General features: G+C 63.5%; 1 protein-coding gene and 1 long non-coding RNA gene across 2 annotated transcripts; one reads left to right on the forward strand and one right to left on the reverse strand.

Annotated features, from left to right (window-relative positions):
• Positions 1 to 821: 821 nt before the first annotated feature.
• On the forward strand, positions 822 to 10674 carry ANO9 (anoctamin 9). Its single transcript, XM_042906770.1, has 23 exons — positions 822 to 953; positions 1036 to 1161; positions 1341 to 1486; positions 2336 to 2382; positions 2510 to 2568; positions 2652 to 2725; positions 3003 to 3137; positions 3245 to 3341; positions 3500 to 3560; positions 3675 to 3757; positions 3878 to 3982; positions 4056 to 4217; positions 4306 to 4342; positions 4560 to 4671; positions 7159 to 7216; positions 7433 to 7530; positions 7682 to 7821; positions 7962 to 8114; positions 8870 to 9017; positions 9581 to 9682; positions 9764 to 9857; positions 9974 to 10086; positions 10202 to 10674. The coding sequence occupies exons 1-23, from the start codon at positions 852 to 854 to the stop codon at positions 10227 to 10229; spliced, it is 2280 nt and encodes a 759-aa protein (XP_042762704.1). The 5' UTR covers positions 822 to 851; the 3' UTR covers positions 10230 to 10674.
• Positions 2628 to 3571, reverse strand: LOC122200968. The gene is made up of 3 exons (XR_006194020.1): positions 3509 to 3571; positions 3061 to 3114; positions 2628 to 2663 (listed from the first exon to the last, which is right to left on the reverse strand). It is a non-coding gene; the product is annotated as an uncharacterized LOC122200968 (long non-coding RNA).
• Positions 10675 to 12289: the final 1615 nt, after the last annotated feature.

Here is a 12289-nt window from a genome sequence, read left to right on the forward strand (position 1 = left end):
CTTCCCCTTCCCACACGTCCTTTCTCGGCCGGGAAGGCTGAAGCGCACTCACAAGGGGGAGCACCGAGGGAGGAAGAGAGAAGGCCCCGTGCTGTCCATAAACGCCGCCACAGTAACGGGGGCCCAGGAGGGGCCCCGGGGGCTGTGCACTCGTCCGCCTCCTCCTTGAGGTTCTGCCCCTGACTTATGATCCGTCCGTCTGGACGTCGTGCAGTACGTACCTCTGGGGCTTCTCATCGACTTTGACTGAGCTCAGAGCCCTGTCACGTTGGTCCCCAGGGCTCCGTGTGTCGCAGCCCGTTCACGTCTCTGCTGCGTGATTGTCCACCGTGTGCGGGATAACTTCATCCAGCCACCCGCTGGTGGGAACTCGGGTTATCGCCACAATTTCTGTATGCAATATGCTACCGGGAGCATCCCGTTCAGGGGTAGGTGGCCCGGCTGTACAGTCTAGGATGTTCAGCTTTGTTTCGCAAATTCGTGCGCAGGGAACCTGTTTGACGCGGAAGGGCCACTGACACGCCCGTAACCCAGTGGGTAGAGGGGATGCCTCCGGTGACCTGACCCGTGTTTCCCTGACCGTCTAGAGTTCCCGTGTCTTCCTCTTCTGCGAAACCCCTCTCTGCTGCTTGTCTTTTCTCAAGGGTTTGAGGAGCTGTTTGCTTATGTTTTTGAACAGACCTTTGCCGGAGGCCCCGACGCCTCTCCAGCCATCCTTGCTCCTTGTGGTCCCAGCCCCGCTTGCAGCTTCCCCCTCGTCCGCTCGTTTCCTGCACCCCTGCTTTACGTGTTGCCCCGTGCTGTCCCCTCGGTGCCGAGGCGCCCCGGCCGGGAGGGCTCTCCCCGCAGGAATGAGCCCCACCCTCCTCTACTCCCAGGCTGAGGAGAGCCTCCGGATCCTGGTGGGGACCGAAGGAGACAGCTTCCCGCTGATGGAGATCAACGCCAGTGAGGTGAGTCCCCCGGTGAGGGGAGATGGGTCCCACCCATCCCCGGGCCCTGTGCCGGCCCCAGCCTCGCGCCTCCTACCTCCAGACCGAGGCCTCCGAGCAGTGGGATTACGTCCTCGTGGCTGACCGCCGCACCCAGAGAAACCCCAGGCAGGCCTGCCAGCAGCGACGGTTCCTGGAGGAGCTCAGGACAAAGGGCTTCCATTACAAGGTGTGCTGGCTGAGCGCTGGCTTGGTGTGGGGCACAGGGGACAAGTGTGTCCCGGGGGCCCGGAGACACGGCTGGGGCCTTGTGCCTGAGGTGGAAGGGACAGGCCAGTGTCAAAAAAGGACGAAGGGGATGGTTTCCAAAGTGGAGCGGAGGTCCCCAAGCGCCCTCCCGCCCCCCAGATGATGGAGGACCGCGAGAAGGTGTTCTTTGGGGTCCGAGCCGACAGCAGGATCTTTGATCTGTACCGCACACTCCTCATGGAGCCTGAGGGTCCTGCCGCCAGAGTGCAGCCTGCCAGGCCAGCCCCCATCCCAGCCACCACCAGGTGAGAGGCTGGCCCAGAACGCCGTGTCCCTGGTCCGGTCAGGCTTCCGGGCGTGGTCTCGTGTCAGAGGTCCCAGGGGCCGGGCTCTGTGACTCGGTGTCCGTGTCTGTCTGTGATAAGGGACAATTTAGTTCTTGCTTCTAGGAGAGTTCTGAAGGTTACGTGTGTTCCCCGAAGGGAGGGCGGGATTTGGACAGGCCGGGAGGACCCTCCCAGCCAGCCCTTCCCCCATCCCCGCCGACCTGGGATGCGGGTCCCCACCTCCCCTCTCCAGACCAGCTGCCCCTCCCCGGACCTCTCTCCTCAGCCTCCCAGGCCTCCCAGCCTCTTCTCTGCAAGCATCTCCTTCCCCTGCTGAGACTCCACCTTCCACACCACTCTACCCTCGCTCCCCATATCCCTCCTCTGTCACCTGCCTGGCCTTGGCACAGGCCTCTCTGAGCCTCAGTCTCCCTGTATGCAACATGGCTCACGGGGTGCGAGGGGGATTTGTGCACGTAAAGGCGTAGAGTATGCTCTGAATGTGCGGGGGCTCCAGGTGGGAGGTGTGATTGGAGGCGGGGGGGGGGGTCCAGGCCCAGTATCTGGGAGGGAACGGTGCAGGCCTGAGCCCTGGGAGGGGTCCTGGGAGGGGAGGGCCTGCCCTGAGAGAGCCCCATCCTGGAGCCGTGGGGCACAGGCCACAGGAGGACTTAAGAGGTGGGGGTCGGGCTCCCAGGTGAGTCTTAGATTCTGGGCTCCGGTCAGGCAATCAAGGCAGGCAGGCTGGAGGCTCCACTGGGGACACAGAGGGGCCTGGGACCTGGCCGGACAGAGGATGGGGTCCCCTGAGGAGCTCTTGTGTTCCAGAATCCGAATTGTCAACTTTGTACTGAACAGCAAGACAGCAGCTGGTGGTAAGGATGGGGTGGGCAGGTGGCCTGTGCGGCGCCCCACCCCTGCCCCGGGAGCGGTGTCGATGTGGGGAGAGCAGGGCAGGGTCCCCCCTCACCCCTCTGACCTGACACTCCCTGTGACCTCCAGACACGTTAGAGGATTTGGTGAAGAATGGGGTCTTTGAGACCAGATTCGCCCTGCACAAGGTGAGGGGTGGGCCCGGGCTGGGAGAAGGCCTGAGGGCGGGACCGGAGGCAGGGAGCCCTCGCTGTCTGTCACCTGTGCCCAGGGGGAGGACGACCTGAAGAAGAAATGGGCCCAGTGGAGAAACATGGTCAACAAGCAGCCGATTGATGACATCAGGTGACACTGCCTCAGACAAATCACCTGCGTCCCCACAGACACACCCGTGGCCCCACAGACACATGCATGTGCCCGCCTACACACCCAAGATCCCCAGACACACCTGTGTCCCCACAGGCACAGACACACCCGTGGCCACGGCAAACAGATGAGTCTGTGCTCCTGGGTGGGACACAGCAGTCTGGTCTCCCCATGTGCCACCTGGACCCCGGCACTGGCCTGTGGGGTCACATCCGGGGGTGGGGAGGGGCGGCCTGATGGGGCAGCCTCCCCACAGGGACTACTTTGGCGAGAAGGTGGCCCTGTACTTCGCCTGGCTGGGCTGGTACACGTACATGCTGGTGCCCGCTGCGGTGGCCGGCCTCGTCATCTTCCTGAGCGGCTTCTCCCTGTTCAACGCCAGTCAGATCAGGTGGGGATGGGAGGCCTGGGGCGGGGGGGGGGGGGACAGGGCCCCTCGGGGACCCCTCCTCCCCGAGTCAGGGGAGAGCCGCCACCAGCCCGTCCCTGCGCCCTCAGCAAGGAGATCTGTGAGGCGGACGACATCCTGCTGTGTCCTCGCGGGGACCACGGCCGCAAGTACCAACGGCTCTCGGACACCTGCGTGTTTGCCAAGGTTTGCGGCTCCGGGGGGCTCTGCTCCCCCCCACCCGGGGGTCCCCTCCGGCCATCCTCTCCCATGAGCAGGGCGGAGGGTCTGCCCCTGCAGGGCCGTGGGGTGGGGGGCGGCAGGCCACAGAAGGCTGTCCCCAGCCTGGCTGCCGCTCTCCCCAGCTCACTCACCTCTTCGACAACGAGGGCACCGTGCTCTTTGCCATCTTCATGGCTCTGTGGGGTGAGTCGCTGGGGTGCTGGGAGGGAGGTGGGGGGGGCGGCCTGAGCCCCGGGGCCACTCCCCGCCCCCTGCCACCACCCCAGCCCTGCCCCCTCTTCCCCCCCCCCCACTCAGCCACGGTGTTCCTGGAGATCTGGAAGCGGCAACGAGCCCGAGTGGTCCTGCACTGGGACCTGTATGGGTGGGACGAGGACCAGGTGAGCGGCCGGCCGTGCAGGGCTCTTTCCAGTGCCCCGTGCGGCCCCCACAGTGCATGGGACGCGGGTGTCCCTGTGTGGCAGGCCGTCCCCCGACTGAGTGGTGCGTTCCCTCCACAGGAGGAAATGGCACTTGAGCTCATTAACTGCCCTGATTACAAGCTCCGGCCACACCAGCACTCCTACCTGAGAAGCACGGCCATCCTCACTCTGTGTCTCTTGATGGTACTCCTGGGGGGCCTGCCGGGGGGCTGGAGACCTGGGCCGGCGACAGCCCTCCTGAGGACCCTCCCCGCAGATCTGCCTCATGATCGGCATGGCCCACGTCCTGGTGGTCTACCGCGTCCTGGCCGCCGCCCTCTTCAACTCCGCCCTGCTCTTCCAGGAAGAGCAGGTGACCACGGCCGTGGTGGTGACCGGGGCCCTGGTCCACTACGTGGCCATCCTCATCATGACCAAGGTGGCTGGAGGGGGGGCGGACAGAGGGAGGGCGGGGCGGGGGTCTCCACCGAGGCCCCAAGTGAGCCGTCTGGTCTCCCATCCTGCAGGTCAACAAGCGTGTGGCCCTCAAGCTCTGTGACTTTGGTGAGAGAGGAGGCGTCCGGCGCCTCTCTGGCCTTGGGGGGAGGGGTGCGCGGGGGAGGGACAGGACCCTTCAGGGCTGGGAGCCTGGGTCCCTGGATCCTCTGTGTCTCCGCCGCCTCTCACAGCTGGCAGACAGGTGAGGGCTGGCGGTGTCTCTGAGTTGTCGGGAGAGGGACAGGTTGGGGACGGGAGAGGGACAGCCTCCGTCTCATTCTAGAGAAGCCCAGGACATTCTCAGAGCGGGAGAGCAAGTTCACCGTCAAGTTCTTCACTCTGCAGTTCTTTGCCCACTTCTCCTCCCTCGTCTACATCGCCTTCATCCTGGGCAGGTAGGGGCGGCCCCTCCCACCGCCGGCCTTCAACTCTTTCCCCTTTAAAGGAAATACCTGCTCATCTTAATTTTTAAAACAGTTTGTGCTCAGAGCAGTTGGAGCCCAATGCGAAAACACGTACAAGAGCCCACGGTGAACCCCCGGCTCTCTGCTCCCTGCCCTCGAGGTGACCCTGTAACCGTTCGGTGGGTCTTTCCAGAACTTTTTACACATTGAAGTACCCACGCATATACACCTGTTGACATACACTGCTCTCTCCTGTAAATAATCCTATCTTCTCTTTACGCTGAAAACTTACCATGGGCACCTCCCACATCCGCATGGATGCTGAGGCCTCATTTTTAAAACCACGCTATGAGCGCTATTTTGTGGAACGTGCTGGAATTTGTTTTCTCAGTTCAGCCGGTGGACGTTTGGCTCATCTCCAATGTTTGAGCTTCATAAAGCTGCATCCCGTGTAACACACATGCACCCCCCATTCCCTCTCCTTCTGGCAAAATGGACATGTTTTCGGTTCAACCAACATACACTTTTTGGTCTCTCCTGAAAAAAATAATTGCTTCACCTGTTCTGTGTGTTTAAATAGCTAACAAGACACAAACATATTGCCAGTTAGTTCCAAACTCCAGCAGAACTTACAAAACCAACCCAAACCACGCCGAGTCCCCCAAGTACGTTCAAAGACATCAGGCGGTGCCTAGACCTGGGCCGTCCCTGGAGATGCCCCCGCTTAGGGGCCTGCCCCTCCCCTTGCGGCCGTGTGTGCTCACGCTGGGTCCAGGAGCCCCTTGTGGTCTGCCGTGTGGGACCCCAGGTTTCCCAGGCTTCCTGAGGAAGGGTCCGTAGGAAATCGGAGGCCCCTACTGCTGGAGGCAGACCTCTCCCTGCTCTAACCTCGGCTACGCTGGCTTCTGAAATCTCTCAGCAGACTGTCTCGGTGGGTGTTTTCACTGGACGGGCTTGAGCGGTTCGCCTCTCTCCTCTGCCTCGTCCACGGCGATCTCTGTCCAGGATCATCTCCACCTCCACACAAGTATCCTGCCCTATTCCTTTCCAGGAGTGCTCTCAGCAGTGCGCCCGATGTCTGGGCCTCCCTGCTCTTGCCTCTCCCCTCCCCAGGCCTGCCGGCCCTTCCCTGGATGCCCACTTCTCCTCTTCTCCCGACCTCTAAACATGCCAACGCCCCGGTATCTGTCCTCATGACCTGACGTCATCTAGACACATCAGTGAGGCCCACGTTCCTGTCTCCAGCACAGAGCTCTCCCTGAAGTCCAGACTCACGGGTCCGGCTGCCTCTCGTTCCCCCTCAGATGCCCCGGCGGCACGCCGGCCTTACCGCCCGCTTGTCCACGCCGTCCCTCCTGCGCCCAGAGCCCTGGTCCCCCCACATTCCCCACTTTCCCTCTGGCCCCACGCTCTCTTTGCTTGCAGTCTCTCTTACGGGACCGCAGCTCCCTGAGGGGTCTTTGCCGAGTGGGCAACCACAGCAGGCTTGGCCTGTAGAATCGACCTCAGTCAAGTGGACAGAAATGACCAGGCACTTGCAGGTCCCGGAGCCTCGGGTCCTTCAGTCGCGAGTGGCTTTCATGCATCTTGTGTCTTTGGACACAGACGCCATTCCTTTTGTTTGGAAATGGGACCTTCTGAATGGACCGCCTAATTGCTTTTGCTTTTTTTCCTCCCGTTTTTGCTCCAGCTTCTGGGAGTTCTTCTCGGCACTGTTTCCCAACCCTTTGATTGAATGTTTTACTTCTGTACACGCACTTCCCCTCAGGGCCCTCCTTTGGACAGTTCCTTCACAGCCTCCTTCTCATGCCCCCTGACCCCATGGCTTTTCTTGTCTGAGGAGCTTCCTCTTTTTTCCCCTTCTGCTCTGCGATTCCTTCTATGCTTTCCACGTTTCTTTTACTCTTTCCCTAATGGTCTCCGATTTGGATGTTAGCGGCCTCCTTAGATGTCCTCCTTAGATGTTCTTGGCCCCCGTCCATCAGTGAGAAAGGCGCGTGCCAGTGGCTTTGCTCTGGGCCACATCTCTCCCGCGAGGGGCTTTTGCTCTGTCAGTCCCTGCATCCTGCCTGGTGGCAGAAGGAAGCTTGTCAGTGTTGCTGGGAGCTCAGTGGGGGAGAGACAGTATGGGGGTCTCAGTATGCAGTGGTCCAGCCCCCTAGAAGTGAGACTCTGTCTTCCTGACCGTTGGCCAGGAACCTGATTTTTGGTTTAATGCAGTTTGTATTTTTTTTATCATGTAAGGGAAAGGAGGTGATTTTAAGCACAAAGTAATCCTATGTGCACGGTTTCAATGGGGAGAAACAGGCCACTCCTAACAGGTCTTGTCAAGAACCTGTCTGCGCCTGGGATGGCCGGGCTGCTTGTGTGTGTGTGCGAGTGCGTGTGGAGGGATGTGTCTGGATGTGGGCAGGTCCCCCACCCCCACCCAGTCAGAAGCAAGGTCTGCCCCTCCTCTAGCCTAACTGTCCTTCCTAGGATCAATGGTCACCCCGGGAAGTCTGTGCGCCTGGCGGGGCTGTGGAGGCTGGAGGAGGTCAGTCTGTCCGGTACACTTTGTCATGCTGTCCCTGAGCACCCCCCCCCCCACAGCCCTGCCTCCCCATACCTGACCTCCCATCCCCACCCCTGACCTCTCCACCCCTGACCTCCCATCCCCCACAGCCCTGCCTCCCCATACCTGACCTCCCATCCCCACCCCTGATCTCCCACTCCCCACCCCTGACCCCCTGACCCCCCCATCCCCCCACAGTGCCATCTCAGTGGCTGCATGATGGACCTGTTCCTGCAGATGGCCATTATCATGGGTCTGAAACAAACACTCAGCAACTGCATGGAGTACCTGGGCCCGTGAGGACCTCCCTCCTTCCCTAGGGCCCTCCCGCTTCCCCCCCACCCCAGGGAGCCCCCCCATCTCCACATCTCCCAGAGCCAGCAGTCCCAAAGGGTCCTCAGCCCCCAGTTCCCCTCCCTGTTCCCCACTTGTTCTCATCACCCCCAGGTGGCTGGCCCACAAGTGTCGCCTAATACGGGTCAAGCTGGGCCACGCATCCGAGGACCCTGAGCTCAGGGACTGGCGGCGCAACTACCTCCTCAACCCAGTCAACACCTTCAGCCTGTTTGACGAGTTCATGGAGATGAGTACGTGGGTGGAGTTGGGGGCCTGAACGCGAGTCTCAGGGGCAGGTACTGGGGGACTGGCCGAGGGGGCGGGCACTGGGGGCGGGCGTTCTGGCGGGTGGCTGCCCCACGGCACAAGGGGACATCTCCACACCCCCCAGTGATCCAGTACGGCTTCACGACCATCTTCGTGGCGGCCTTCCCGCTCGCCCCGCTGCTGGCGCTCTTCAGCAACCTCGTGGAGATCCGCCTGGACGCCATCAAGATGGTCAGGCTGCAGCGGCGCCTGGTGCCCCGCAAGGCCAAGGACATCGGTCAGGGGCCCGACTCGGTGGCGAGGAGCACGGGCACTCCAGCCGGGGGCGGGGTGGCGAGGGGTGCTGGGACCAGGTGGTGCCCTCGAAATGATCCCAAGATAAGCCCCCTCCCCCCAGCCCTTCCCCAGGTTCTGCCTAGGCTGAGAGCTGGCCTTGGAGAGTGGTGCTCAGGCCCCGGGAAGAGGCAGGGCTGGTGTGCACCCGCAGGCCCCTGCCTCCCTCCCAGAGGAGGATCCAACTTGGGGGGGGGGCGGGCGGGCAGGCAGAGGAGCTGGGCTCTGAGAGCCCGGAGCTGAGGGAGGGAGGGGTCCAGCAGCTGGGGGCAGGGACTAAGAGGTGGCCTCCGTCACCCAGACTGCCCTTGCCGAGATGGCCAGGTATCAGGGAAGAGCAGAGGGGACTGGGTGCTGGGTGTGGGCAGAGGGAGAGGTCGGGGGGGAGAGGCCCCACTCTAGGGCCCAGGTTAAGGTGTTCTGACCCGGGAGTGGGGCAAGCTTGGGGCAGCTGAGGGGTTCAGGCAGAAGATGGGGGCCAGGGGGGATCTGAGCCCCTCCTGGTCTATGTCCGCCACGGCCCAGGTTTTCCTCGTCAGTGAATGCTGCCCATTGAACAGAGGCATGGGCAGAGGTGACAAGGCCCCATGACCATCCAAGCTCCCAGCCTTGGGGGACCATGGGTGGAGGTGGGGCGGGCAGTGCCAGAGGATCAGGGTTTGAGGAAGCAGACTGCTTCACCCCACTGCTGTGGCCCAGGGACCTGGCTGCAGGTGCTGGAGACCATCGGCGTGCTGGCGGTCATTGCCAACGGAATGGTCATCGCCTTCACATCAGAGTTCATCCCCCGAGTGGTGTACAAGTACCACTATGGCCCGTGCCGAAAGGGGGCCGACCCTGCAGTCGAGTAAGGGGGCGCCAGGGGAGCCTCAAACTGTCCAGAGACGCCTGGGAAAACTGGCCCAACCACAGCCCAGCCCTAGGGGAGCGCAGGGGAAGGGCTTGATGTGTCTGTGGTTGTCATGAATCTGGGCCTGAGGGGGGTCCTGCCCTCCCATGACAATCTGCTAGGAACCCCCATGGGGGAATTAAGGTCCCAGCAGGAGCTGTTTTCTGAGCAGCCACCACCAGAATGACTCCCTCCCAAAAGTCAGATCCTCTGGGGTCTGCTCCACAGAAGAGGGCCGAACAGGGGACCGCTGCTCCTACAGATGGGGTTTGCAGGGGTCTCCCTCCGGAAGGCTCCCCTCGGTTTTTGCCACGGAAGGCGGGGGGGGGGGGCCCTCTGAGTCCCTTCAGTCACCCCCAGAGGCCCCTCTCCCACGCAGAGAAATGAAGGGGGTTCCGTGCTGTGCTCCACCCTGACAGCCCCCACCACACAGGGATTAGCTCCAGGAAAGCACCCTGGAAGCCAGAAGAGGCCACGCTCTGCAGCCCACACCTGCCTCTGCCCTTCTCTCCCTCCCCCAGCTGCCTCACGGGTTACATCAACCACAGTCTGTCCGTGTTCCACACCAAGGACTTCCAGGACCCCATCCGGATAGAGGGCTCAGAGAACGTGACTGAGTGCAGGTCTGGATTCCCCCAGCCCCCATGAGCAACCTCTGAATTCCTGCCCTCGGCCCCCTGACCTCAGGTGCTTCCCCCTGCCAGGTACCGGGACTATCGCAACGCTCAGGACTACAACTTATCCGAGCAGTTCTGGGTCCTGCTGGCCATCCGCCTGGTCTTCCTTATCCTGTTTGAGGTGGGCCAGAACCGGGGGAGGGGCCCCACAACGGAGGCGGCTCTCTCCAGCCCTTCTCCCTGGCCCCCAGCCCCTAAAATGCCTGCTCAGCCCTTGTCCCGTCCCCCCACGCCCAGCACGTGGCCTTGTGCATCAAGCTCATTGCCGCCTGGTTCGTGCCCGATGTCCCCCAGTCGGTAAAGAACAAGGTTCTGGAAGACAAGTACCGGACACTCCGGGAAAAGATATGGTATGGGAGGCTGAGGCCAGGCGGGGGTGGGGCCGGGCCCCAGGCCCGAGGTAGGACCTCACCCTGAACCCCAACACTTCGCCCTGATCCCCAACAATCCCGGTCCTGCCTCCAGCTCCAGCCGCAAGAGCACAGATGTGTAGGAGACCCAGAGCTGGCCAAGAAGACCGGTGCCCGGAGCTGGGACTCAGAGCCACCACCACCTCCCCACCCACCCACCGCTTACGTGTGGGGTCCCGGGAGGCCGGTGTATACGCGGGGTCTTGGAGGGCCTGCGTGCGTTTGAGGTGTTGGTGAGCAGCACTCTGTGGTCTAGGAGGCCTGTTTCACGTGTTAGGGCTCAGGCTTGGTACAGCCCTGACTTGAACTCTGAGTGACTCCTGCCGCTCACAGAACTGGGGTGGGGGGGGGTGCTTCTCAGCGGTCAGAACACAGGAAAACCAGCCCAGTCTCCTGAGCCTCTCTCTGACTTGTGGGACCCATATCCTACCCTCCCCACCCCACCCCAATTCTGGCTGGTCAGGGGGCCCTGACCCCACCTCTCTGGCTCTCCTCAGCCTGAAGAACTTTCTATAATAAAATACAAACTTTTTCATGTCAATTCTGGGCCTCTTGTGGATTGTGTCTGTCCTCAGGGCTAGATGGGAAATTCTCCCAGATGGAGAAAAGTCTGGAATGTGGTAGCCTCCTGGTCCTCCTCTGGTTTTCCGTGGGTTTCCAAGCGAGCAGCGCCGTGTTGAGATCCTACCGTCCCTGCGCGGGAGGGTCAGGGGCAGGCTTCCCGGAGGAAGAGCTGGGGAGGAGGGGCAGAACCAGAACGGTGCCCCGGGGGACAGTGGAAGCTCTGAGGAGTCCCCCAGGTCCAAGACTCTGCCGGCTGGTTGGGCCGGTTCGCCCTCTGCCCCCAGGCTGCGTGGCTGCAGTTCCGAGGCTTCCCGGCGCCTGAGAGCAGGACGGTCTTAAGCGCCGGACTTGGGCGCACAACGGGGACTCTCGGGTCCGCCCTCAGGCCCTGGCCGCTGGGCGGGGCTGCACCTGCCGCCGCCGCCGGGATCGTCGCCGCTGCGCACCTGGCTCAGGTGAGCTGCCCCGCCCCCGCGGTCGGCGCGATCCCCAGGTCTTGGCAGCAGGTGAGTGGCTCAGACCCACGGAGGTGAGTTGCGGTCGCCGGCTCCTGGGAGCCGGAATGGCTCGGAGCTTGGGGGCCCCTTGTCCCGAAGAGCCTCTGGGCCGTGGCGGGCGCGGTCCCGCAGGAAGTGGCTCGGAGTCGGGCCGGCTGTCCCCGTCGCCCGGAAGCCTGAGTTTGTCGGCGTCCCGGCCCCGTGGGCCTGGCGGCGGAGCGGGGGGGGGGGGGGGGGGGGGGGCGTTGGGGGGGGGAGGGGAACCGCAAGGGCCACGTTTCCCGCTCCGCCCGACGTGGGCAGTGGCTTCCTCGTGACCTTTGCCCAGGGGAGGGAGGTGGGACGCGGAGGCGCGCGGGGACCCTCGCCGCCGCCCGCCGCTCGGATCCCAGGCGCGAGGCCTCCCAGGGCCCCCGGGGCGTACCGAGGAGCCGGCTGGGGCCGTGCGCGGCGCTGGCCGCCGGGCGGAGCTACCGTCACGCGCGCGCTCCCGCCGTCCGTGTGTGGCCCCCACCTGCCGTGCTAGGCCTGCGCGCCCTCCGCGCCACCGCCGTGCGCGCCCGACCCGCCATCCACGGCCCCCTCGTGCGCGCCCCAGTCCGCCCTCGGCTCTCGGTGCGCGTTCCCATCGCGATACCCGCGTCCCCGCCCTCTGTGCCCGACCCCGACCCGCGTGCTCACCGCGCCTAGAGGGTGGGGGACTGCTAAATCCGGATCGCCCCTGACTAAGGCGGAGCGCCGGAGGTGGGGTGTATAGCGGAGGAGAACGGGGCGTGTGGCCCGGGGGAGCGGGACAGAGCTCCTCGCCTGCGGGGCCGAGACCTTGTGTGCAGTTCTGTCCTGCGGGAGACACGTCGGGGGGCGCAGCAAAACGCGTGGCGCACAGAGCGTTGCAGGCCCGCTGAGCGGAAGATGTAACGAGACCGTGGGGTCCTAAGCAGCAAACCAGACGGCGGAGGGGTGGGATCGCCGCCCCCCCCATAGCCCCCCCCTTCCCCCGCCGTTTCCTGCGCCGCCGCCGAGGGGGCCAGAGCACAAGCAGAAGACCCGGAGCTTTCTAGGAACCCCTGGGGATGGGGGTG

Source organism: Panthera leo, chromosome D1, assembly GCF_018350215.1.
Source record: "Panthera leo isolate Ple1 chromosome D1, P.leo_Ple1_pat1.1, whole genome shotgun sequence".
NCBI lineage: Eukaryota > Metazoa > Chordata > Mammalia > Carnivora > Felidae > Panthera > Panthera leo.

What these genes read in the sequence shown, in the direction of transcription:
- ANO9 (XM_042906770.1), top strand. Translation starts at nt 852, where the DNA reads ATGAGCCCCACCCTCCTCTACTCCCAGGCTGAGGAGAGCCTCCGGATC. An exon ending in CAAAGGGCTTCCATTACAAG is followed by an intron (nt 1,162 to 1,340) that starts GTGTGCTGGCTG and finishes CCCGCCCCCCAG; the next exon opens with ATGATGGAGGACCGCGAGAA. An exon ending in TGACGAGTTCATGGAGATGA is followed by an intron (nt 7,822 to 7,961) that starts GTACGTGGGTGG and finishes CACACCCCCCAG; the next exon opens with TGATCCAGTACGGCTTCACG.